Here is a 27,700-nt window from a genome sequence, read left to right as displayed (position 1 = left end):
CACCGGCTCGTGCATATGCACGCTCAAAACTTTTTATGCCATTTACATCCGACTTACGCCTCAACGTCAGCGTCGTTCGCGTTGACGGTGACCGGCGCGTCGGCGTGGGGTAGAAAACCGTGAAAAAGGGAGAAAAAAGAAACAGGAAGGAGGGAAAGAGAGAGAGAGAAAGTGCGACTTCGATGATCGATCGATACTCGAATTGAAAGAGAGTGAGAGAGAAAAAGAAAAAAGAAAGCAATTCGCTTGCCACCGATTGCTCCTAGCGACGAGAGGCTTGATCACGCGTTAATAATTCTGCCCCTTCGGCTGTGACAGCTCCGCGTGTCTCGTTCTTACTTCCGGTTCGTTGGATCTTTACCGTTTAAATAGATAATCGACTGGATTGTCAATCAACCTGGTACCCTCTGCGTATAATATTTATCGGTCCTGATATATACGCGGAAGTGAATGAACTTGTCAGTGTTAAACGTAGACTATAAATTTCTATTTAAGATATTACGAAGGGTAATGTAAGTTTTCCATACACGAAAGTTTTTCAGTTCTTTTTGAGCGAATAATTCTTCGGACGACCGAATGGCTTATAAATGGAATTGACCTGTGATTTATCTGTCGGTCATTCTTTAAAAGATCTTTAAGTGACATTGAAGTACTTTTGAATGATTTCTGGCTGAGTTTAAACGGCTTCTAAGTAGCCTTGATACGATAACCCTAAGATCTTAAACGAACCGAAACATAACTTTTAAAGAATCTCGAATGACTTTCGTACGGCTTGTAAATGTTTTTAAACGATCTGCCGATTAATCTTAAACTGGAAACGAATCAAAATTGTCCCTTCTGTACAAATTTCGTACAAAAATCTCCTAAGAGAATTTACCTCTTAATACGTTACTACCGGAGTTATGACTTTTTGAAAAACAAGATATAGCATCTCTATCCCCTTCTCTATCCCACACACAAGTTTGTCAGGAAATATTTGCGGACATAAACGGAGAAAATTAATTTGGGTAGGAGAACGCGGATAGTCTCGAGCAAAATGTTGAAAAGTATCCTTCGTCGAAATGCTCTTACCACGGGAGCAGAGCTTCGCGGTAGCCAAAAAAATTGAACATGGAAGAGAATTTTAATTAATAGCCGCAATGGCAAGTGATTTCGAAGTACAGAAACTCGACGATCGGTATCGAGTAGAGAGAGAGAGAGAGAGAGAGAGAGAGCGAGTGGCGGTGTGGCGCGGCGCTGCTACGCGCGATGTTTAAACGGATAGACAGTGTGCTCAAACGAACATCTTGATATCCTTTGAACCATCGCTCATTGACTATGTAATCCGGAGGCTCGGTCCTCGAGCGAGGTCACGTGAAAGAGCGTTAGAGAAAAAGGGACAGGGAAGAAGAGACAGAGCGAACGGGAGAGGTGCGCGGCGGGGAGAAAAAAGCAGGGCTGAAGGGAGCAGAAACCGCGACGGAACGATGTCCAATTAAACCTTTCGAGCCGTCGACTCCAATTAAGACTCTATTAAATATACACCGGCCGTGTGTATCGTTGGCAAAGCGAATTTCAAATGGCGCCCGGTCTTTCTCATGTATTTACCTGGAACAAGCAACTTCACCGTGATAAAGTTGCCACTAATTAGCCGCACAATGTGTCTGTTGCCGACCATTGCGAGACTCGTGCTTTTCGCGTTCGCCTTTTTACGCCGATAAAGTTCCTCCTACGTCATTCCTCACGACCACGCGACAACGTACCAACCTTATGAATCACCACGACCCTAAATAATTCCTTAAACGCATCCGATGTGTTTATGTCCCTTACCACGTGGAAGAAAACCGGGATGAGCAAGAGAATTAAAAAAAAAAAAAAGAAAAAAAGAAAAGGAAAAAAGGGGAACAGGGACAAAGGTCTCTGCGCTTAAGCGTAACCTTCGAAATTAGTGGTGAAATAAAAGAACGGAAATGGCAAGTACTTTGGTGTAACTACACCAAACAACTATGTACAGTGCAGGTATCTACTCGCGAGTAACCCAAGCACATGTATATAACGTTGTCGTCACGAAACTTCCTCTCGCCAAGAAGATTCAAGTCGAAAGGGCATCGAGTTGTTCTGCTGGTAGGCAAGGGGAATTAGTAGATCGTTCAGGCTTCATTAATTACTCGACAACTCCGGTTTCTACATTAATTGGTAGCTATGTTACCAGCAAACCGTATTACGTCGTTGACTAATTACGTCATCGAAGTGGCAGCTTCTCGAACCGATAGAGCGCATATGTAATTTAATGCCAGTCGCTGATTGCTTCAGAATTCAGGTCACAACGTGCGATACCCGAAGCGCAATTTGCGCGGAAGACGTACACGTGTTTCCGTGCGTACTGCCGGGCCACAATTCCGAATAATTATATCTGATTTATACGAGCTGACAGAGTGGTAGAAACGCGTCTACCATCTAGCTCGTTTTACTCTCTGACTATTCCCCGTCAAAATTACCAGATATCGGAGCTGGCGGCTACGGGGGTGCGCACTCGAACAAAGCTGTAACTCAACGAGAATATTAGATTAGAAGGATAACGGCGGAAATGAAGATTTATCGCGGTGCGAATGCCACGAGGAAGTTGCCAACCGTACCTTGCCTTTGGGAATCTTCCGAGTGGCACACACTTTTGAAAGTACTTGCCTGTTCGGGACAGACAGTAATTTTTCTTGGCTGCGTTACAGCCAATGTTTGGCTGTCTTACGCCACAGAGATATAGCATCAAATCCCTAACAATTTGCAGTAGATTATCGAAATACGCGCTTTAGATTTTCGACAGCAAAGATGATATATATATATTTCTGATGTAGAAGGTGGGGTTATTTGGGTCGTTCAAGCTTCAACATCTTAGAATTCAATCTGCTACTTCGCACAGAATAATCGAACATTTTGTATATTATGAGAAACCATTAGTCTTTAGCATCATAACGAAAGAAGGAGAAATTATCGTGTACCTCAAGTCCAACGACAAAAATATATCAGAGAACGGAGAGTTGATTTGAATTATTTGAGTCGACGATGATATTGTATAAGAACTAACAAAATGAATAAGAAAATGACACGCAGAAATAAAACGATATACACAGGTCGTTAAATTAAGATGAATACAATTGATAATATTAATATTAGTTGAACAAACTTTCTTTTTGACAAGATTGTTAGACGAAAAGTTATATATGTTCTGAGAAAACTATGGCCACCGAGCTGCCAATGTAAGTATACGATATATTTCATTGTTTCTAAACGTGGGTAATTTAAAAATTGTTCGTAATCCAAATGGATCGATTACTGGATAAATTAATTAACTGGACGCAAATATCCTCCTAATCCAAATAGCTCTACCTTACCCTGCTTGTATAAAGTCATCTTTTTCTGAGAAAGTAATAAGTTTTTCATCGATCTACGTCATGTTTGTCCGTACTATAAACAGATACACTTCATCCCCAACGAAAGGTCGTTCTTCGAGTACAATGTCAGCGAAAAGGAGAACCCGTTGCTCTCGTCGAACACGTGTCTGCTTATTGTAAAAGCTGCTTAACGCTTAATCCCGATCACGCGACGACAGCATTGCTACGCGTGAACCGTTCTTGGCGAAAGAATCACAGATTAAGCTACTTCGGTTTAGAGGCTTAACGTGATTTTCAACCACCGACGGAATACTTTTCGACATAGACTTCTTTCCGTAAAAGGACGTTTCTTCGTGTGGAGCTTTTTGCTCGCGGAATTTTCTTCCTCCGCGACTCCGATCGCTCACTGTAGAGAAGATTTACGTGTTTTGAAAGTGTTGAATAGGCGGCAGGCAAAAATCTTCTTTCTTCTTCAAGTTTCCATTCCGACCTTTTTCTGCGGCACGCGACTGTGAACAGAGGTAATTCGCCGTGTGGCTTTCGGTTTGTTCTTCGCGACAGAAGGTATTTACGTGCTTGCTCCATCGTAGTTCCATCGAGCATCGCCGTGTAGAGAACCGTCGTATAAATAAACAAACGGTTCGTGAAAAACGACAGGGGAGAACGCGGCAATATTCGTGGCTGAAGGGAAGGTTTGCTCTCCTCTCGAGAACGATCGTCGACGTGCTCTTCTGTTGTTAAATTAACGACTACGTTCTGCAGCTTCAGGATTAACGTGTCGTATTCGGGAGGACCGAGGTGTGAAATCCAAGAAGATTGATGCGTATCTGGTATCCTCTAGTGTAAAATTCAAAACTCAGCGGGACAAATAACTTGCTAGCTCGGATGAATCGCGGCAGCATGCATTTTGACGTGAAAAAGTAAAACGATGCTTTGCCATCGTTTGTCTTCGTCAACGACTATATCTTCCAACTACTCATCCTCTTGTCTGTGCTCCTTCGACTCAAGGAAACTAAGTGTCTCAAACGTCGATTCACGTTTTACGTGTATTATATCGGAACATTTTGTAACGTCTAAAGGAGAAAATTGCGTCGCACATTTACATATGTATGTATGTATGTAATTTGTTCGCAAAGTTCAAGATCGCTCGTAAGGACGTTCGTTTCCTCAGATGTGCTCGACAGGGGCGCAATTCTTAGCTAACAGTCGACTGTCATAATAATCGGTTGTGTTTAAGGAGTCCCCGAACAGGAGAAAATCACCACCAGCGTGGAATATCTTAGTCGTGCAATTCGGCTCGTCGAGTCTTCCAGCAGCACGCGAAGAAGCCCGACGTTACTTGTCTAGTTCCTTACAAATCATCGCATTCGGTGGTTTCCTATTCGCCCGTACAACGGCGTTCCCTTGTGTACAGTTGTACGTATGTATTATGTATGCACACAACCGACGCGACGGCGACTACACAACGCACGTAGCCGCTACGTAGGAAGTGGAAAAGAGAGATACAAGTAGGTTGGGCTCGATAAGATTGCGGGGTAGCGAGCGAAGGGATTGGAGCCGTGATGGCTGCATTGTTTCTTGCCTACGTTGCTCCGCAGACTGGCTGCATCCTGGCTCTGTGGATTGTACTTTGCGTTTTCGTCGAGTCTCCAATAGGGCGATATCCAACCCCGTCCTCTTTCTTTGCCGCGTCTCCTTCTTCTTTCTGCTTCCTCCACCTCCTTGCTGCTCTTCTGTTTCCACCCTCGAACCCCCCTTCTTCTTTATCTTTCCCACCCCTTTCTCTCTGCTATCCCTCGAGCATCCTGCCGCCATTGACCGGCAAAAAAGCCACGGGGGTATCTCATAATAGCACGCCACGAAGGAACTCCGCTCGCCTTATTCCATGGATTTACGAAAGTTCAACATTTTTCCACGCTGCCAGCCGGAGAGTCTTTAAAGTACTTAGAAGTAGTACCGTGAACGTGTGCAACGTTCGCTAACCCGCGAGCCTTCCGCTTGTTTTTATTCCCGCCATCCCGATCCAGATCTATACTTTCTTCCCCAACCCTCCCAGGTGTGGCGAATAAACGCTATAAATCTGCATTTACAATTTCCAACGCGGCCGCGTTTATCATCGCGATAACCACCCCTTGGCCAAGTTGCGCGCCACTCTTACCTCTGTGTCGCTCGCACCTGCAAACCGTTACTTCGTAGATAGTTTACAGGATGTTTCTTTAGCTTGAAACATATAACATCTTAACATGTAAATTAGTACCAAGATCTCACCGGTGTACACAGTGAGAGTTTGTACGATATTAATAAAACTGCCGCTGCTATAATTGGTTCTCGTAAATTATTGCACTATTTTTGCGATAACGGCTAGTTACACGGCAAACGAAATTTAATCGAATGCCTCTCGACAGACCTTGCTACGTTACAACACGTCGTAAGGCTTGAGATGCCCGTAACTCTGTATATCTGCTGTATATCTCTGTATATCTGTAGCTGCAGAAAAATGGAAATTGATCCTATTTTGTTGTCTTTCGAAAGCAAAGCGAAGATTTCCTCGCAAACTAAAATAAGTACTCGAACCTTCAAAAGTAGCAAATTGTTTGTATCGTAAGCTTGGGAAAGTTGTAGAAGTCACCTGAACATCTATTACGCCATCTTCTATGTATGTAACGATATACATCCTCCTTTCATATTGTGTCACAAAATCAACGCTTCATGCGCACCTACCGATTTTTCGATACGAGTTTCATTTGTCGTCAGTTTTTACGATCGTTGCGCAACAGCGGTCGGTGGAATCGTAAATAAAGCGTCACGTTGGCGAAACTTTTTAGTGGCGAGAGTCTTCTTTGTCACGTTGGATATGCGCGTCGGTGTGAGTTACTCTCTGGATTTCAGCCGAGACTCGAAAATACCAGTTTTCTTCGGGCGAGAAACCCACGGCGCGTTCCTAGGCGGGCTATCGAGTTGCTCGCCGTGCAAAAACCACGGCGTCGACAGGAATTTCGGACGAATAAAAGAGAGGAGAGATGCTAAACTACCGGAAAACCATTCGACCATGGAACTAATTCGACGCTCGATTAAACTTTGTCAGGTCACGAACTTTCTTTTCGCCAAAGTGACCGTGGTATCGAATTATATGGTATTATGGCCAGAGCTACATATGGATAAATGATCGCGAATATCGCGATACAGGAACCTGAAACCCCGGATACGCCGATAAAACTTCCAATTTCGCCAGTTTGCTCGAGCAAGATTGTTAGCGAGCGAACTCTGTGTTCGGAGACAACGTTCTGCTCTAATTGCATTTGCGAATGTACACAGACTTCCGAATCCGCGATAAGAAATTTTTTTGATACTTCGTATACAACAGGAGGAAGTGTTTCCTTTCAATTGTTCTATCGTTTAGAGAGAGTCTATTAGAAGAAACAATCTTCCCCAACTTCTTCTTCGTATTATAATACAAAAGCCAAAACTACTCGTCGAGCCAACAGACAAACGCAAGGAACCTGCTGTTTCCACGCGAACCAATTCTTCAACATCCCCGCACCAAGCTGCTGTGCTTCGAGTTAAAACAGTCACGTCCCCATCTAGCAGACACACGAGGGGAAACGCTAAATGTCACAGGAAGGAGGCTGGTAACACGACACGGAGTACAGATTAAGCTTTCCTCGAAGGACGTCGCGAGCAAAAAGCGTTCTCAGATTTCTTTCCACGGCGATTTCGTTTCGACGCGAATCATTCACTCGCTGCGACGAAAGGACATCGAGAAGGGAAACGAGTCGCTGTCTCACGCTCGAGTCGATCGAAACGTAGTCCATTAGTCCACGAGCTAAACGCGGTGGCTGCATTTGGTTTAAGGAATGCCAGTTTTAAAACGACTCGCGGTTCATCCGACTACCGCTGTTTTAATGGACAGTCGGCTTAAAAGGCGGCGCTTTCCTAAAATGGCGGCGTGCCGTGGCGTTCTAACTTTAATGTAACGAGGATGGCAAATAGCGAGTGAAAGCTTGCGAAAAATGCTAGGCTGGATAATGGCGGTGACTACGATAAAAAGAGGAACCGACAGGTGCCGCAATGGCGAGACACTGATGCGGACCGACTCTCGCAACTTGCGTTTTGCCTCGCAATGTTGCCTGCGCTTGGAGAAATCAATTAATTTCTCGCTGTCTTATCTTTCCCGTGACTCGACGCTATAGTCTTTCACGACGTTCGCGCTGTCTGCGTGTACATTCCAGCGTGATAAATTAAGTGCATCTTTCGGATAATGGTAAATTGCCGAGGTTGATTCTAATGGATTTCTTGCTACTTTTCCGAGAACAATTATTTGAAGCTGGACTGACTTTATCGACTTCTTCTAATGTAATATCGTTATTTCATAGTTTCTTCGTCAGAAAGATCTTTATTTTTAAGTAGTATTTTTTTTATTTAGCGGTTTTTAAATTTTGGTTTCAATCTCTTCGCTGTACAGATACACTGCTCGTCCAAATCTCCAAAAATGTTCTCCTTCGGCCGTACTTCGCCGTACAACAGGCTCCTGATTTCGCCGTTCGAGGTGGCGTGCAACTAACGAACAATATGTTCATCTCGCATTCGATTTTGTGTCTTCTGTGTAGCGGCCGACGGAGCATCTCAACTTGCACTTTGATCATTAGCTACCTATTGTTCCAGCCGCTCATCCACGTTCGACCTATTTTATGTCTTATGAATCAGCAGCTCTCTGAGCTTGGGATGAAGTGCGTCGACGAACCATCGTGTTCGCAGCTAGATCGTTAACAAGGGTTGATTACGATCGTTTAGATAATGATGCGTTCCCCGAACACCATGGCGAGGAAGGAACGTGGTCTCTGGCCAAGTTTTTATATAAAAAAAAAGGTATTTTTAAGTCCCGAGAAATTTTCCAAAAGTTTAAATCACGCCCCTTCGAAAATCTGCTTCAACTCCCTTTTCGGGAGTTCGAAATGAATAGGAAAAAAGGAAGAGGGTCTTCGTCATTCAGAGAAGGAAAGAGATGGCAAATTGGAATACGCGTTAAGAAAATATCGTCGCGTCGGTACGACTCGACATTCAACTTTCACGATAAATATTAAATTACTGTGACAAGGGAAAATCGTTAAAACGTCATTCACAAGTGGATTACGCTTCCAATAAATATCGGTGTTCCTTTGAGTCGGAGTATCTGGATCCAGGAAGCACGGCCAAGTCGCATCAACAACGGTGGATCCGTTTCGAGTATAACGACGATTGAAACAATCCACATAGAGGTGGAAACACCGTGACGTCGCGCGGAAGCTCGCATGGTGCCCACACGACAATGGTCGTAATTAGGTTATAACCTATTTATGGGCAACAGAACGCGCGATGAATGCGCGTAAAAGCTGCGGACCATTCGAAATCAGCTCGTATTTTCAGCGATGTCGGTGTATTTTGTTTACGACTCGAAGCACTCCGTTCGTCGGAGAAACAACCGACGACCCGTGGTGGACGTTTCGGCCGTTAGCATTTCGGACATTCATGATTTATTCATGAAGAAGCCAGAACGCTCGCGAGCGCGTGCACGCGAGTAGCGAACAGCCGAACGAACAGCGGCCTGCCCGCCGCCACGGGAAACGCGTAACAATGCATTATGATTTACTATGCAAAAGGTATGCGTGAGATCGTTATATGTATAAATAATCGTGTCTAAGTAGATGCACGAAATGTTCACTGGATATCTCTGAGATGTGAACGTTCGTATGTTTTCGGTTCTTATGATCTTACGAAGAACCACGATGGTTCTGGAAAATTCTGTTATAAATCGAGAGTTTCTAACGATGAGAGATACAGGTTTCATCTGTGCTACACTGCTAATATTTGCATAAAATCTGCATGAATACGTGACATAAATATTTCATTCTATTAAGATATGTAAATACCATATATAATTATTAAACATATTGCCAATCATAATATAAATATAAATATTTGCAGAATATTTTGAAGAATAAAGAAGGAATAATTAAATTATCGAATAAAGTAAATAAGTAAGCAATGATCAAAGGGCAAGGCACTGAAATCCTACTTGAAATAAGTATTAAGTCATTTCTACGTAAATCTTGGACTTAGAGAAACGAAGATACTACTCTTAATGACTTTCTTCCTTCCTTCCTTCGTTTCTTTCCGTTTCCTTCCTTTATCTTTTCTTTCCCTTCCTTTTCTGTCCTTTCTCGTCCTCTTTCTGTGTCGCTTCCGTTATTTCATTTTCTCCGTTATCCTTGTCACTCTATGTCGCTTTTTGCGCCCTTTTGCATCCTTTCCTCATATAATAAGCCAGCGCTGCCTCCATCACCGAAAATCGACCACATTTATTAATTTCAGCTTCACGAAAGGTTAATTGCCCGGTTCAATGATTTACGATAATGTTTGCTGATCAATAACATACTACAATTTTAATAGGCGTTCAAATTTAAGCGAGTCACGTAGTTAACCAGTGCAACGTTTCCTCCGTGTAATCCTACAACAGTTTCTTTCGCTATATGAATTTGCATAAGTAGTCGCAGATTTTCCACTGTCCTGGGACGACTAAGAAATAAACAACTAGGCCAAGAGTATACGGCTATTGCCGTGGTTTAAACCGCTCCACCTGGGTCTACGACACATCACAGCGGTTTTCTCCGTGGTGTGGAACTCCACTTGCCAAGAGCGGCCAGAGAAATTTCTCCTACATTTGCCGGCCATTAAATATTCAGCGGGACGAAAGTTCGACGTGTCGCGGACCAACGATCCGCGGAACAACGCGGCCAGGTGTGTATCGTTGTGAAAACTTACCGGTAACCACGAGTCTGGCGTATGAGGAACTTTCCACAGTGTCTCCGGTGACGCGGTGCACGGTCCGGCATCGATAACTGGACTGGGCGTCGGACGAAGTCACCGAGAACACCAGAAGCTCTCCAGTTGGCAGCATATGATGTCTGTCATCTGAAAATAGATCCATAGCACTGATTCCCGTGATTTTCTCCTAGCTTTCGTTCTATATCTTTTCTATTTTCATTCCTTGCCTAACATTTCGTCTTTATCTTCGTTTCATTGTCTACGTTTTTCTGTGTCTTCTTTTGTTTTATCGAAATTTCGAACCAATCGTAGCTCACAGCTCGGCGCGATTCCATTAATATGCAAATTCCTTTAATGGGAAATTCCCGTCGGTGAGTCCGTGTCGGTGGTGCACGCGTCGTAAATTGACGAATAATAAAAATGGGTGGGCGCGTCCGTCCAGGTTGGGAAGGAGCGGTGGAAAATGATTCGGAAACTAGGCCCGGTCCGTTTAATGGAGGCCAACGCTGCTATTAAGCGGTCGAGCAAAATGAAAATTTTGTCGTTGTCTGGACGCGTTGCTGCGTTTGACCGAAATAACAGCCGCCACTATGCCGGGCATAGCCTGCAGGGATGCGTACCGGTTACCAGTTAATTCCATACAGTCGCATGCGGATCGATGCTCGTAAAAAATCTCGCGGGTTAGCTATGCGTCAATCGTGTAATCTGCGCGTCCTCAACGTGACTACCTTCCGAGGTGACAAAATATAGCCTGACACTTGCCACGATGCTTTTGTCTAGTATAAATCAACTATTTTTCTTCATTCTTCCCTTTCTCTTTGTTGGATCGGCGAAGCTCGCAACGGAGGGAGGAATTTTTATTTCAACTAATTTTAAGACGCTATTACTTAATGTCATTGTGAAAATATTATTTCAGACGACGAAAAATGTTCTAGATAGCCATCGACAAAACGTAAATCCACGTAAAGTAAAATTATTGTTTCTGCTAAATCGTTTCCACTCGAGCCGAATCTGTGTTAATTATTTCCTTTTGCCGATCCAACTTCTGCTCAAACGCACCGCACCTTATCGGATTAACGTACACAAGTTGCTCCGCCATGCGCATAATGGCGCACACATGGGAAAATTATATTTCGAGCGTATTCGTTCTGAGCGAACTTGATACGCTCGAACGAACGTTCCCGAAGTGCACGAACGTACACGAGCGAATTGTCGCAATAATTCCGGTTTTCTGATCGATAATTCTGCGAAAACTCAGCCGCAGTGGCGTCGACAATATCGTTCGGATCGCGTTTCACCGATCGGCGAGGATCGTTGATCCAAAAAACGAAATACCCAGACGCGACGGAAATGGAAATTGTATTTGGACGGAAAAGCCAATAACAATTAACGGTAAATTTCGTTGCAATTCATTTTCTGAAATATCAATGTCAGCAATCGTATCAAAATTTCTATTTTTTTAGAAGTCCGAGGAACTAATAGCGATTCATTTGGATTGGGTTCGCAAGCACAGAGTGCAGAGAGAACAGAGTCGGGTAGGAGGATGAGCGACGAGAAGGGTGAAACAACGTTGAAAGAGGAACCACGATACGGGCCGCGCCTTCTAATGTAAATTACGCGAAATCGTTGCACGAGTGACGCCACGCGGCACAAAGGGACGCTTTAGCCGCTATTTTTCCAGCTTTTTTCTCTCGGCTGACACGAAATATATTACGTAAATTCCCTTCTTCCGTGACCATTTTCAACGTGGAATGGTCCGTGTGTGGTGCCGTGCGTGACGCGGTAGAAAATGCATCGCGCGAAAATGTTTTTGCCCACGAGTTCGCACCTCGATGTATAAACGACTGCATTTGCTCCGATACAGTATTCATGCTCGTTGTCCCAGCCTCTCGTCTCATTCTCTTCCATTCCATCGGTTTTTCACCCCCCGTTCATACTCCCACCGCCGGGTTCTCGCGTACCAGTGTCAATATTTCGTCGTTCGTTGTATCACGCGTATTACCTACTTCCTGGCCTCTCCATGTATTGCATTATTCTCGAGGAAATTGCTCGATATTCCCGCTGTTGAAACGCGACCATTATAGCCGAAACGAGAGTAGGAATTCACGTAAAGTCTGGTTGCACCTTGAGGGCGGTTGGTACGCCACGATTGCGCTAAAACGTTGCAACGAAGATGAGAGAAAACTTGGCTCTTATAAAAATGTCTGGACGGTCTACGATTTCGCTGTAACCTCGTATTTGCATACGTCGCGTACAGACTTGCAGAGGAAATTTTATTATCCAACAAATTAGCCGTGGCGGGCGTTAAACGGCCTCGTTTTCGCGAGAAACCGTGCGCTATTGCGAATCGTTGTGAATCTTTGACCGAGTTTCCTAGATGAGTGAAAGGTTCGACTATTGGACGAAGATCGAACATGTTTAGCGATAGATATTTTCCAAAGACCAAGCCAACGATAAGTGAGAGAACGGCGGACAAGGCTGACTTATAGCGTGGCTCGACTACTGGCCAATATTTCAATCTGCGAATGCCAGCCTTTCAAGACCGATAAACGCAACGATACCGCTAAAAAATCTATTTACAACGATTTAGTTGACCACTTGTTAGTCTACACGCTGACCGATTCGTTGCTCGTCGTGAACTCCTCGAAATAATTTATCGACCACGTAGCACAAATAACAGTTATAAACTGGTAGAAAACCGATAACTGAATGTCGAAAGTATCGGGTTGCCGGATACCGCAACTATTCGAACCTCTTCGAGAACTTCGATCTCGTAACACAGCCAAGGGCTCTTTAATCCTCCCTGAAAGCTTTAAGCGAAATATGAGAATCGTTTAAGCAGCTTTTCATCTCGCTTTTGTGAGTCATCGAAATGGCAACGAGAGAAGCATCGATCGATGGACAACGGTCAACAAGAAGTGACGGGCGGAATCGCGGCGAGATTTCCTTTCCGCCGACCGACTGGAAAACCTCGTTTCAGCCGCGCGACTGGAATTTCGTGCTAATAAGAGTAATGGACTGCGGCAAAGGGTCCACGATATAAAACACTGGCAACAGGGGCGCGGGTGGATATACCGACTGGCGCCACGGGGAAATGACAGACTGTCTATTTGGCTGATGGCACGGGATTTAACCATTCGATTCGACCACGCGAATATTTTTGCATGTACACGCGGAATAATATGCTCGAATAAGCCGACCGCAGCCTGCAACGGCAGAATAGCATGTCGGTGCTATGGTTCTCGCTGGTGAATTATAGAGCCCGAGCATTCTTCGGCCGAAAAAGGACGCCACCATAGAACCAGGAGAGACGCAACGCCAGCAACAGCAGGGTCGGAGAGGCATTACCCGATTTCGCGGATTCAATCTCGCTGCAAGTCTTCGCGGAACCCCTGCCCGTATCCCTGCGATCCCGTGTACAACGTGTAACACGCATGAATGGAGATGGCAGATTTCCGGTCGGGTCAAACGAAACATTTTTTAATACCCATTAACCAGTTGAAATGCCATTTAGCCGGCGTAATAATTCTAAAAGCTTCTGGTTTCAAAAAGGATAGCCAATCTCACCCTTCTCTGCGCCTGCCTGCCTACCTACCTATCTACCTACACCCCCATCCTATATGGGGCTACACCGTGTTTTTTTCCCTTTTTCCCAGCTGTTCCTCTTTTTCTCTCTGGCTGGGACGTGAAATTGAGAATACAATGGCACGCGAACGAATGCACGTGCAGCGGCGAGCTTTTAGCCGTTTGAGCATTTAATCCTGGCGAAAATACCAGGTGAACGCGTATTGTTCCGATATGAGAGGAGCAGTCTGTGTATTCGTGTTAACGTACTACTGGGACATATCGAAATGCCGACAAATTGTCAGTCGGCGTATTAAATACTCTTTTTTTTTTTCATTCCACCTTACTCCCTTGTATTTTCGGTAAATACAGCATTAAAGATCGTCGACGATAAGCTAGAGCCGCGATAGGAGACGCAGGAGTCCTCGACGCTGCCTGCCACCATCGCTTACCGAAAAACGAAACAATCTGACTGACTTATTCGCGATTTTATCCGTCGTAAGCAACACACACGAATATGAGAACGTGTATGATTTACAAACATCAACGGCATTTGCGTTTGCGTTCGTCGTTAATTAAACTAACCTGGCTGGAGGCTATTCGGAATCGGACCTTGATATTTCAGGTGAAACGTGGTCCACATGCTATGGAATGTCGGATAATCGATTTTGCGGTGTATTTCTCTACGAAATTATGATGCAATCGCTTCCAACGAGGTCAACGCGATTTTATCTCTCTCGGCAAACTATAACGGCACATATTCACCGAGGATTGTTAAATTGCTTCTGCTAACCAAATGGTACGTACGATTCACATATTCCTCGACCACCACAGAAACACGTTTAGGCCTCGATTTTTTCGATATACGTTCCTCCACGGCGTACCGTCCGTCACGAAACACAGACATTTTCAGTTTTAAGGAGAAGTTGATCGTACCGTGCGTATGGGCGGTGCTTTTTCCAAACACGCAACACGATAAATCACGGCTGGATTTTCTTGTCATTCGCTTATCGAGGTTATGAATCTCGCGCATGCCGGATCGCGATAGAACGGACGCTTTAAATCGCGCCAACTTTTCTCGTATAAATCCTTTCCCCCCGCCGCGACAGCTTCCGTTCAACGAGCGCGCTTTCAACGGAACCTCGTGAACGTTCACTATTCAGATTAACAGTCGGCGAGGAACGAGTCGATTGTTTGAACCTCGCTTGGAAGGAACAGCGGAAAAAATTCATTTTCCCTCCCTGTGATTTCAAGAATTACAAACTCTCGATCTTTCGTTCGAAATGCTTCCAAGCGGACCAACAGTTTCGTTGATTAAAACTGGAGCACCGCTCGGTAAAAATACAAGGATGTCATCGTGAAATAGTTGAAATCGGTCGGTTGATCTTCGCTTTTGTGTCCCGTTCGCTTGGAAAACGATTTCAACCGCTTCTGATTTGTTAAAAGCCTTTCCCTGGAACTTTGGTCGAGCCTGGGCGGCGGGCGCGCGTGATTTTCGAGACTGTCGTGGATATTCTTATTCTCCGAAGAGGATCGTAAAACACGGGACGACCGACGCTGTTGAAAACTGTTTGGGAAAGTTTCTCGTTCTTGCAAGAGCGATAAATCGATATCTCTTAGGCGGTGTTCGTTTTTCACACGGCTTTTTGCGCGTCCGTGTTATTCCTCGACGATCCTGGCAAACTTTCCCCGGAAACCCGACTCCCTGGAAAAACTTTCGTTTTAAGCTGTCCGAGCTGCAAACTGTCATCGCCTATTTACCGGTTCCGATCCTTACCAGGATCCATGAAAAATTTCCGCCGAAGTCGCAGAGTGAACGCGAAAACCAAAAAATGTACAGCTAATAGCAACGTCAGAAGTTTTGCTTTCAGGCTGTACGTAACCATTGCGCGTCTAATGCTTATGAAGTCAATGGATCTCGCGATCGGCAGCGTAATCGTGGTGGACTCGATTAAAAATTCATCGCAACGCATTAAACCGAACGTGAAGTGTCAAGCCCGGATTTGTTCGTCGTTCGGTAGACGAACAGCTTACTAACGAGTAACTTTCGGTTTGTCTAGTCGGCGAGTCTCTGAACTGGTGAGTGCTGTGAATGAAAACAGCCCGGAGCTGTTATCACTGCGATATCGTTCCAGCGTCGTTCCAGGCTCGCACGCCGCGTACAAACACCGAGCGCCATGAACTGTTTTCCCTTCGATTTACACGTCGTAAAATCCCGATCGAATAACAAAAATTTTTCTTCGTTAAATCACGCGTCGGAAGGTGTAAAAATTCGTAACAAGGAAAAAGAATAAGGTCGCGTTTATCCTTTTACAAGTTTTCGCGTAGTCAGACAAGCGTAAAGAATAAATTCGTTGAATCCCCTTTTCACGCATTCTGATGTCAGCTAATGCGACGTTCTATCTTGATAATTAGCTGGATGTAAACGCTTTTTGCGTGAAATCCACTTAAATCGAGAGACTCTTCGAATGCATGGACCATGAAACACCCATCGAACAGATCTACAATGGAAAGAGAGTAAACGAAGGGGAAATTAAGGCGAAGGAAACGAAAGAAAAGAAAAGGAGAGAAAGAAAGAGGACATCGGGTTCGGGATCGACAGTGGAAATCCATGGTTGGACGACAGAAGGACACGGACAGGATACTGCAAAGCAGAAGATGGTTCGGGGTTCTCGGGGCACAGAGGGACGATCAGCCCGGAGCGAATTTGCATTGTGGCCGAACGCTTCGTGTTTGAGCTGCGATGCACAGTTCCCGACTGCAGACAGACCCCGATATTCACTGCACTTTAATTCCCGAGAAGAACCGTCGATACTCTTACCCCTGTTACGTTCCACGTTTTACGTTAAATTATCGAACGGAACGTAATCGATAAGAATTGAATCGGTCTTTCGACAGTCACGAACGACGTTCGAAATGAATGCATTTCGATGCAAGCATCGAACGAAGCAGAAACGAGGATCGCGAAGAAATTGCTGGCAACTTTTGTTCTACTTGGCGTCTACTTCGTGAAATGGATATCGGGTGGCAATCTTATCACGACTTTCTGCTCGATATCGCCAACGAATTATTAAAGTCGCTCGTCTTGCAACTCGAACCGTATCGATATTCTCCGAGTTTCAGTCTTGGTTACCGAGTTATCAGCGACAACACAATTTTTTCTTGATCTTCATTCGTTGGACTTTTACTTTGTAATCCAAGCGACGATCCAAGTTTTCCAACGCTGATAATAATGTCAATAAAAAGAACTTACAGGGACAGGGAAAATCGATTACAGAAGCTTTGAGCCGAGATTCGAGAGCGGATCGTTCGCTTTGTAGAACCGAACTATTCTATTATAATCGAGCTAGCTCCTCATCAAGCTCTTCCTTCTGTAGGAAATTGCTGTCGGACAAGAAGCTCGAGTGAGTACCAGAGATACGAATAAGACTGCACCGTCTCCGTACATCTGTATTTCGAACTAATTTTATCGTGACACCGATCTCTAACTACAAAACTCTCCCTCCTCACAGCCCTTTGCATCATATTCCTCAACTTCTACCGAAATCTCTGCCCCTATTACATTTGAAACTTGAGTCGCGAATAACTTCTACCTGGATTCTCAAAATCCATTCAAGATCTAACCAGCTATTCTCCAACTCTTCTTCAAACACTATGGCGGTCAGAGTCACGGGAAACGTTCCTCTCGTTACCACAGCTTCTTCAACAAATTATTCACCGTAATTGGCCATCTAAAGCGAGCCTAACTGCAGAGGTGCTGGACAGTGTCCAAAACTTCTCCGTTGACGTGTCTCTGACGTCGGACAAGCGGAGGGCAAACGTTAGGGTTAAATCAAACAGCGAGGAGAGAGCACGACGTGAAGGCAACAGGCGGAGTCTCGATCGTGCTCGGCCAGGAAAATCCAATCTTGCGATGGAAGAGGAAATGGAAGAAGAGCACGGGACGACGGGGGTGGCGGGAGCGGTGCCGTCTGAATGGAAAACGAATCACTCGGAAAAGTTTTTAGTCGCGTGCAGATCAGCCCGCCGACGTGAGAAAGTTCCCGTTTATTCGGTATAATCCGTTCGAGGGGGAACGTCGGGAACGCAGAAGCGAGTAACTATGATTGAGTTTTTAGTGGAACGTTCAAAAACAGGTCCAAGGAAAACAGGATGAGAAACGAGGGGCATAAGAAGCCTAAGAAATGAAGTGATAGAGGGAGAACACATAGTTCTACCAAGTGCACGCGTGTTTCTCGGGACCAAAGCATCGAATACGGTCTAAACAGTGCGCTCGACGAGAAAACTTTTGGCGAAAATCGCGAGCCGAACTGGCAAGTTGCTTGGTCGGCACAATGCGAGCATTATGATGGCGCGCTGGGAGGAAAGAAGTTAGAAAAGTTTGACAGAACGGCGAAGAGGGGATGGAAAGCGGAAATCTTCGTGACACGAGGAGAAGGTGTTGGAGAGACGCGATGAAATAAAAGTCGTAAAATTTAACGGGCATTGCATTCAATCAACGTTCGTTTGTGATCAAACGAACAGCTTCTTCTTTCGTTGGCTGAACTTCTCCTTGCCTCGTTTGCTGCGCGCGTAATTTCCCCGTCTCGGTCTCGTCCGAGAGCTTTCTAACCGTCGGGGAAATGTAACGCCGAGTTATAGAGAATTCCTCTCGATTAACAATTTCGGAAAAATAAAAGTGAACGCGTCGTCGTGAGCTTTGCATCGTCGATTCTAACACTGCTGCTGATTGGCAACGGTTCTCATAAACTCTTGCACATGTGCTCGACGAGACCCTCTTTTTCCCATATCTAGTACCACAATTCAGGTTGGCTTATGGCGTGTAAGAGTGGGCGGCCACGTTAATGTGTATACGTGGATACTCGAATAGTCCCCTCAGACTCTAATTAACTCGGATATTGACCAGAGCAGCTTATATCAGCGTGTGTGCGCGCCGTAACGTGGACTTTTTTGCTGTGCGCGCGTTCGGCCGCGGTACACAAACGAGGGGAAAAACCAGGCAAAAAAGTGGTTCCAATTTATCAGACTCCTACGCTTTTATCGGTACGCCATTTCTACGTGCCTCTTCAGCAGCGGGGAATGTAAATGTCAAAAACTTCGCAATCACGTGCACCGAGACGTGACATCGGTACACGATACGACAAGGGCTCTTTTCGAATGCGTAACGAGAATGCGTACCAAATCGCGTTTTTCGTTCGAGAAATATTCAACCTTTTGTTCCTGGCATGCTCGTTCTCTCGATATCGACGATGCGCGAGTTAGTCCGTTGAACGATCTCAATGGACGGCGAACATCGTTCGTTCTAACGAATCGAATTCGACCAATCCTAAAATCGAAACGATTAAAAAAGGAAAAAACAGAAAGGAAAACTGTTGCGTGTATGGTAAAAGATTGTAACGTTTGAAAACGTGCGCTGTAACTATACTAACGAAATGGTAAATTTTGTAAATTAATGTTTCTGAGAAATGAAACGCTAGTCGTTTATTTCGATGCTAAAATAAAAAAAAAATTCTTCAGAAAGTGTAATCGAACAGTTAGCTGGATTTCTGAACGACTGAAATCACGATGAACGATAGTTCAGTCGAGGGAGATCCGTGTTTGGAAACATCACGGGTAAGCTAGTAGGTTTAAGATACTCGAGACACGTCCGACACGTTTCAGCTTTATCGAACTCAGCTCAATTTATCGCAATATCACTCACCGCTTTTCGGCGTTGGAAAGATGTTATAGGCTGAATCTCGAACCCAGGACGTGACTGCCACGTATTCCTTAACGAACGTCGGTATGTCACACCTGAGCACACCGGTATTTCCAGGAAGGACGTAAACATCTCGCACTTGAACTTCGTACTTTTGACGTACCACTGAAAGAAAAATCGTCGATATCAGTTTTCCATCGTTAGCCACGTTTGTTCCGTGAAATAAAGTTACATCTATGGAACGGAAGAAGGAACAAGAGGATGAGTTACGTAATCACGGAAGACGATGTGGAAATTCCAAGGAAAATCGAGCTAGGCAAATTTCCGAGAATTTACTCGATCTTCGTTCGACTTTATCTCTAGTCATACCGCGACAATTATCGTCAGGGTTGTTTTAACCTCAGCAATTCTATTCAGACATCGATATTCACGAAAGCGAATCTCGAGAGCTCAACAGCTTATGGCCAGATATTCCAGACCGTAACGACCCGTCTCTCGTCGTTAACTCCAATAATAATTTAAGGCACTACGCATTTTCTATTACAGATTCGTTATTCTACTCGCCAACAACGTCGCTTTTCAACCTGTCTACGACCCGTGCATTCGGTAATTAGTGGCTCCCTCTCGTGTTTTCAATCCAGTTCTCCAGCTATCGCGCACAATCCACCCTTTCTATTCTACGTAACGCAACTCGGCGATTCTTTCCAGAAATTTTCGTTGATTCACGAGCCGCTAAGCGCGATAAGTGATTCTTGCCAGGGCTTGGACGCGATTGTTATTCCCAGCAAAAAACCAACGAAAATCTTTCGTTCGTCTTTTGTGCTCGCCGGGGATTGCGTTGTTTCGTCGGTTTCCCCGTCTTTCGCGCATACACGCAAACATGAAACACGGTAACACGTACACCGACAAGACGCTCGTCTGTTTCCGGTGGTCGCTAGAAAAACGCGAGCGAAAGCTTGGCAGCGTGCGAGAGGTAAAGCTGGATCTTGATCTTGGCAGTGAGTGTCGCTTGTTAGCCATAAGCGGCCACGGATTCCATGCAGTGCATCTGCGAGCTGGCGGATGAAGCAGCGAAGCAGCGATAAATGTAGTTGGCGCGGCTCTCTCAAGCCGCGATCATTCTTCCACTTTTACCCGCGGCTCGTGGTTTAGAACGTCATCCTGTAGAACGACCGATTACGTTTACGAGCGGCGAGAGAGATAGCGGACTACCGGAGACGTCGCGGTATCCGATAGCGAAAAATCTTGCAGCGCGCCTAGCGAGAAGCGCCACGAAAGAGTTACGCGAAATGTAAAAAGGAAAGAGAAATACCAAATGGCGAAGTCGAGGCATTAAATGCCCGCCACCCGATACCAACGGAACGTGACGTTAAGTTAGCAGATGGAGAGCGCGGACGTTGCTACAGCTACGCCGTGTTCATCGCGTAATTGCGAGCCACGACACTCCGGGAACGTTCTCCGGCAATTTTTTGCCGGATTACTGCTGTCGCGTTTTCCGGTTCAGCGTCCGAGAAGCGCTCTTTGTCCGAACGATTCTGTACACTTCTTTGCAAGGAGTTCTCCACTTGCCGCGAGATATCGCGAAATATAGCGCTCTCGTTATCGTTGCGCGACTGGCTATTTTAACGATACACAAAATGCACGAAACTTCTATGGGACAGAAAAGAAATAACAGGAAAGAGAACAGAGTCGATGATACATTGGGATAGAATTATCGAGCAATTTTTTAAGAATCATGCAGATGAAAGTGACAGATTAAGGTAGAGGAGAATAGGGAGGGAATTTCTGTGGAAGGGAAAGGAAATAATAAAAAGGAATGGAGAATCAATAACACATTGCGATAAAATCATCTGGCAATTTTGCGAGAACGATGTAGATGAAAGTGAAAGATGATGGAGAATGGAAAGGAAAAAGTCTAGCTTCCGGACCGGAAGGGGAAAGCAATCGGTTGGAAGCGAAGAAATAAAGGTACTCACCGGCCTTTACCGTGATTTCACGGCCCAACACCCTGCCGACGCTGTTCGAGGCTTGACATCTGTAGACAGCCGCGTGGACGTCGTGTCGGTAGGTCTCCGCACTGAATGGCAAAAAATACATTGAACCATTCACCAGCATCTCACGGATGTGAGGTATAGGGAGGACCGGTGACTCGTCCCCCATAAGCCAATCAATCCTTGGCAAGGGACTGCCCTGGGCCGAACAATGGATCATAGCCCCGGTCTCGTTCGAGAATTCGACCGACGAGCGTGGCTCCGAGATCAACACTGGACCCTGACTGTCCAGCACCACACCCCGTCCTGTAACATGGATCGCGCGGCATGTTCCGTTTAAAAGGATCGACGTTCGGACACGCGGAAAATCGAGAAGGCTTTTGGAAAGTCGTTAATGGAACTTGACCGAGATTGTAGCGTTAATTTCTGTGAAATTGTATTAGCTGGAAGGTCAGGTATGTCGTCGGTTTGCGAACGACGTTTACGAGTAGATATCGATCGAAGTGTATAACGTGAATAAGAACAATGAACTGTTGGTGTTGTCGAGTAAAGTGTATAAACTTGCGTACGTATTCGCGTAATTACACGCAGGAAAGGTATTCTGGCCGCCATTACGCAAGAAGGGGGAAACTTTTTATACGTCCTAGGGGAGATATCAGATTTAAACTCTCAAAAGCAGACACAACTCGGTACTGTGCTGAAAGTACGTATCTGCTTTGACACGATGAACTACCGTAATTAATTATTTACGGCGAAACTTTCATCTAGATACGAATGCAATGAAACAAAGAGCACTATGATTTAGCGGTCTCGTTCCCTGTTTCGTACAATTTTACGACGAATTGACATAGACATAATTTATTTCGGAAATAGAAACAAGCCTATCGAAAGGTGATCAATCGTTAAACGTTCGAAATTGATCTCGAGAGCAACGTGTCTGGATAAGATACTGGAGAAATACATTGGACGGAAAGGAGGATATTTTTCTCTAAACGAATAATTCATCCGAAGATGAATCGAATCAATAAGGATATTCGACCGGATAAAGAAACAATTGGTTTCCCAATATTCTCTTGGCCTCGTAGGTAAGCTCGAACGAACGGTCGCTTTGCAACTTCTTCGATATTCCCTCCGCGCATCTGCGGTAAGCGGTTTATATTGCAAAATGCACACACATATATAGCTATGTATGGACACACACGTATATCCGGTAAACGCCGAAGGACTTCCGTTTTGTTACGAAGCATCGAAGGAGCAGCAGAGTAGCTGCACCAAGTATGCAGCAGTAACAGCGGGATCAATCATATTCGATCTCCGTCTTGTCAGTTATTACGGTCTGAGCGCGAAATCATTTGCATTCATCGACGGGAATGCGGCGAGTTCATCGCTCAAGCGTGAAAAATATATAATAGGAAAAATGTCCTAGCAATTTCAAAGATTTACACAGCGTTCAATTCGTTGTTTAAGCACGAAAACGTTTAAATCCTTCGGAACAAGATGCGATTGCTTTCTAGAAAATGTTACTCGAAACATTATTCGATCTGTCGCGCGCGTCTCTCGTCGAGCGTTGAAAAGAGAAAAAGTAATGAAACCACCGTCGGCATTCACTGTATTCAAATAATGATAACCGAACCAACTTCCCGCCGACGATAAAACGCTCACGTACGCTCATCCACATTCGCTGAATGGCGCGCGAAACGTCGCCTTTCTCCACACCGTGTTTCGATTGCAACATTTACCACTCTCCCACTCCCTCGGTTCGTATCATTTCCTCCCAGAGCGTTTCCTTTCCACAGCCCCTGCCTCTCTATCAGCGGGTTTCTCCCCTATATCTGTTCTACCAGGCAAATCTGATAGAGTATCACCGACGTGGCTAATGTCCTCGAAATTTCACGACAATGTTTTTCAACGATCGGATCGCGACGCAAGCGCATAGACAATGCGTACACGAAAACCATACGAGGGAACCGATGTATTACGTAGGGACGGCCATTTGATAAGCAGAATTTCGATAGCTACGTGAAACTATGAAACCGTTAAAGGTTCATCGCCACGAGCTCTATACATATCGCTACATCGCGCGCGCGTCCATCCAATTCGTGAAAGCGTATATGTGCCGTGAAGACGTTTATATTCGGCGCTTCCTGCCCTGTACGAACGCGCGGTGCACCTGCGCCGCCGGTTTACAGCTATGCAACCCTGCCATCTAGCTCGCATTTATACATGAGCCAGCTCGCTGCTTTCCATGGATGCTTATACATACTACATTCATCCTCACACGTATGGATATATGGTGTATTCGGAGTACAGAGTGCACACGTATCGTGTACATCGGTACATCTGCTGCTCCCAGGGGCGTTCTTCCTTTCAAGCAAGGGGCAAGCAAACTCACTCGCGCGCTCGTCGAACGACAGCGATGGAAAATAAGGTTAAATTAATACGCGTATAAAGCAGTTTGCCGCTGACAGCGAAGGCAAAACGGTTATTAAGGGGAACTATGCCCGCTGTGAAGGAAAATTGTCCTCGTTCTTCTTGTTTACGAGCAAATTCGATAGAGATTCCGTCTAACTCGATAACCAGTAGCTTCCTCTGATTCCCTGTCCTCGCTTTATCATTACGAATCGTGGATGAAATAAGGACTCTTTGATACTACAGTCGCGTTTCACGCTTTTGGCCAAGATATCGTTAGATATTTTTCACCGTCGGGATATAAAACTTGGAAACTCTTTTGGTTTGTTTAACGCTCGTTACGCTAATTAATTGAAGTTTATTGGAACGATTCTTGTTTCCCACCGAGTAGTAGGATTAAAGAAAGTCGTCATATCCGAGGGATTGTCATACCGCAGAAAGGAAGACGGTAGAACGAATGACCATTGATCGAAATTATGTGCGCATTCGACCGTATCCGCTTATTGTCGCAGCGTTTCAATCTCTCGATGCGAGACGAACAAAAGCAATGTGAACGTCGGATCCAATTAGTGATTGGAATCGCGTAATTCTACAAAGAGTTGATCAATTCGGTAACACCGCATTTCCATAAGTAACCCTGTTAACGCGTCTCCGTTACGCGATACGACGATCCGTCTTTAGTCACTGTTCTACACACCAGCATAAATAAACCAACGAAATAAAACAGAAACGTCGAATAAAATATTGAAAATCTAAACACGCGAACCGAGAATATAAATAATACAACAAAATAAGAGAAACGAGATTCGTTGCCGTATAAATTTCCGCGATTTTTCCCCATAAACTTCGTAATCACTCGTAAAGATCGTCAGAATGTTCACTGGTAAAACGCGCTTTTTCCTCAATTTTCCTAACCATTTTCCTTCTTCATTTTATTTAGAAGCGTCACATATTTGCCCCCGGGATTCGTGACACGGTCACCGTCCACAGCTCGCCCATATTTGTAGCCGTCACTTGAAATCCCCTTGTACAATTTTCAGTTAAACGCGTTCAATCTCGTTACGAGCCATGTACTCTCGAGCACGCGCGTACACGTGTTACGCGCCGTTACATGAGACGAACCGGAGAAAAACGTGACCCCAGATTCGATGATATACCTCATTAAGGGGAATTGGTGCTCAAGTCCCCTATGTTGGGCTCACGTGCAGCACGAAACCAGCCATCGAATGTTAACGCGGTGCCCAAATAATCATAGGGTGGCAAACAGCGAAAACAGGAAGCGATAAATTGTACGCGCGTAATTCCGCGACGTCGCGTTTTTATCTTTCCACGCGGACACGTACAATGCGCGAACGCTTGGCTCTCATAGATGTTCTCATAGATGTACCGTCCTTTCTTCCATCGTTTCTTCTTCCCTTTCTTTCTTTTTTTTATGCCACTCCGATTGTCGACGCGCAACGAGGAAGAATGCACTGTTCGATAGACTGGTATGACTACGTGTACGGAGCTAAAGGAACGCGATACGCGTGAAACTATCGGCGAGGTGAAACGTAGACGGTGGAATCAGTCGCGCGACAAATATACTCTCCATTTTTTCCTTCCTTTCTATACAACCGGTCGACAAAGACGCAGTCTGATAGTTCGCGCCATAAATACTGCAACTGTGGCTATATTTCGGTGTACGAGTTTGACCAACTAGCCTTTATATTACACCACACGAATCCCGATTCCGTGCACATCGAAGCTCGATAGAGGTTTCGACCCCTTTTCATTTCCTCGTTCTGAGCAGTCCGAATTCCCACTATCCTGCAGCTATCGTACGTTTACGGTATCTGTCCGATGGGTCAACTGTGAAATTTAACGAACAGAATGGTAATTGGTCTCGTGACGCTGGATTTGAAACGCGGACAGTAATGGTCCATTTCCTTTTTCGAGTTACACGCATGGAATACAAAGAATCACGAGTAAACGACTTTCGAAGGTATACCAGGAGTTTCGGAACGTTCGATAAGGTGCTCGTTTAAACATTGAAAAGCAAGACGCGTTGTCGAGAGGTATGAAATTCAGCCGTCGCATCGGCCGATGAACATCTGCTGCCACGCGCATAACGGCGCGTATAATACGTGGCTTCGCGGAACAGGATTGAACGCGGCTTAATTAATCATGGTGAAATTCGGCTCTAAAACTTGTTTGCAGTTGCCCTGCCTCGGGCGACAGGGTTAATTTCGGTTATGCGAGAGAATATTCAGACGCGGTTTAGAACGAACTTTCGCCTGTCGACCACGTGGATCGTTCGGATGCCTCCTTTTCCGCTTCTTTAGAATTTGCTCGAGATAATCTCGGATAACGAGAGACCCGCTCTGTTTTTCTTCTTTTCTTTTTCTTTTCTACGTCAGTCGATAATTGCGTAACGAGAGGGGGCGGTGAAACTCGATGCGTTTGCACGAGTCACTTCCGGTATTCCGTAATCGTCGGATAACTACATTGCCAGAGACAATTATACGCCGACAATGTGCTTGCCGCAATTACGAGCTGCTATCTCTCTTTTCCACGTTGTGACGCAACTATTTGCCGCTGTATATTTGCTTGGCATTTACAGAGTGTCTCGGAAAATTCCAAATATTGTGAAATCTCTGGTGCTGTCGTGTAAGCTCCTCGTACGGCTGCCGGGTCGACGTCCATGCCGTTAATTCGCATTTCGTGAATTCAACAGTTGCAAAGCATTCGTCGTATCGTTTATACATCGACATAGTTTCACGGCACGCTCGCACCGTTGACTCCCTTATTCTCCTTAGAGAGTCCTGCCTTTGGCGGTGTCGCGCATGTTTTACGCTCGCGCTACTTGATACGCTACCACTTCATCGTGCGCGCTGTGTTCTTAGTGATTTCGTCGGTTGAAACGTTTCCTCTGTTTTCGGGCTCGGGAATATCTGTTTGCAACGAAAATGTTTCTGGATCGCGCGGAATGTTAAGCGGATATTGGAGTTCTTTAACTGTTTTGTACTCTGCGCGAAAAAGGAGGGAAAAAAGCGGAAAAGAAAAGAGAGCATCGTTTTCGAAGCAAAAAACATTTTCCACTTCCGACGCGATACCTAGAAAAAGAAAAAAAGGAAAAAATACAACTTTTTAAACAAATTTCCAACCAACGCAAACACTCTGCAACATAAAGTTAACCGAGATATCCCAGACATTCCAGTGAAACGAAACGGAAGTCGCGAAATTTTTCGGGAAACTGTTCGCCAAATATTTGGGTCACCGGCGCGTTCCATCCAAATAAATACCGGAGGAACATTTCTGATCCTGTGTCTCGTTGAAACGAGAGAATGTTAGAGGGTAATATCGACGAGCCGAATGCCATGAACAAAAAAATCCTTTGATGCGCGAGGGCTTGTACACGCAACCTCCCCATCGAGTCTCTCTCCACGCTCTTCACGCTCTCCACCCAGATGCATTCCATTACGCACATGTGACCGAGTAACGGTTACGCAGCTTCTACCAGTTCTAGCAACGCGATACACCTGTGCCGGTCTACAATTATGCACCGGCGCGGCGCCATTTATGTCGCATTTATACACTCTCCTCTACATTCACCCTTGTCTTTTCCGCCGCGTTCCACCAACATGCATCCGGTTGCTCTTGTCGCGAGTATGCGCGTCACACGAACCCGCTGCACGTACGCGCGCATCAACTGTGCAAACGTTGCGCCCGTTCCAGCGACTGTTACGCCGGGAGACCCCAGCCCTGTATTCTCGCGTTGCACTTTCTGATTAATTACAGAGCGCTGTCACGCTGCAGTGGACCGGCATTATCATCCGGAGCACGGAACTCGCGCGTCGCTGACGAATTAACCGACGCGACGTAGCTCGGTC

At 45.3% G+C, this 27,700-nt stretch overlaps 1 protein-coding gene across 11 annotated transcripts in view; it reads right to left on the bottom strand.

Moving 5' to 3' along the window:
* LOC122576715 (Down syndrome cell adhesion molecule-like protein Dscam2) overlaps nucleotides 1-27,700 on the bottom strand; it is a 172,417-nt gene that overhangs the window by 41,261 nt on the left and 103,456 nt on the right. For 10 of the 11 annotated variants that reach the window (XM_043747413.1, XM_043747456.1, XM_043747392.1 and 7 more), the window contains 3 exons: nucleotides 21,408-21,728; nucleotides 19,435-19,596; nucleotides 10,167-10,316 (listed from right to left, as the gene is read on the bottom strand). In XM_043747413.1, the coding sequence (XP_043603348.1) occupies nucleotides 10,167-10,316; nucleotides 19,435-19,596; nucleotides 21,408-21,728 (633 nt within the window). The remainder of the gene's footprint in view (nucleotides 1-10,166; nucleotides 10,317-19,434; nucleotides 19,597-21,407; nucleotides 21,729-27,700) is intronic. The other variant, XM_043747474.1, reaches the window with a different exon arrangement.

Source organism: Bombus pyrosoma, linkage group LG2, assembly GCF_014825855.1.
Source record: "Bombus pyrosoma isolate SC7728 linkage group LG2, ASM1482585v1, whole genome shotgun sequence".
Taxonomy (NCBI): Eukaryota; Metazoa; Arthropoda; class Insecta; order Hymenoptera; family Apidae; genus Bombus; species Bombus pyrosoma.
This window is presented reverse-complemented; position numbering and strand designations above follow the sequence as displayed.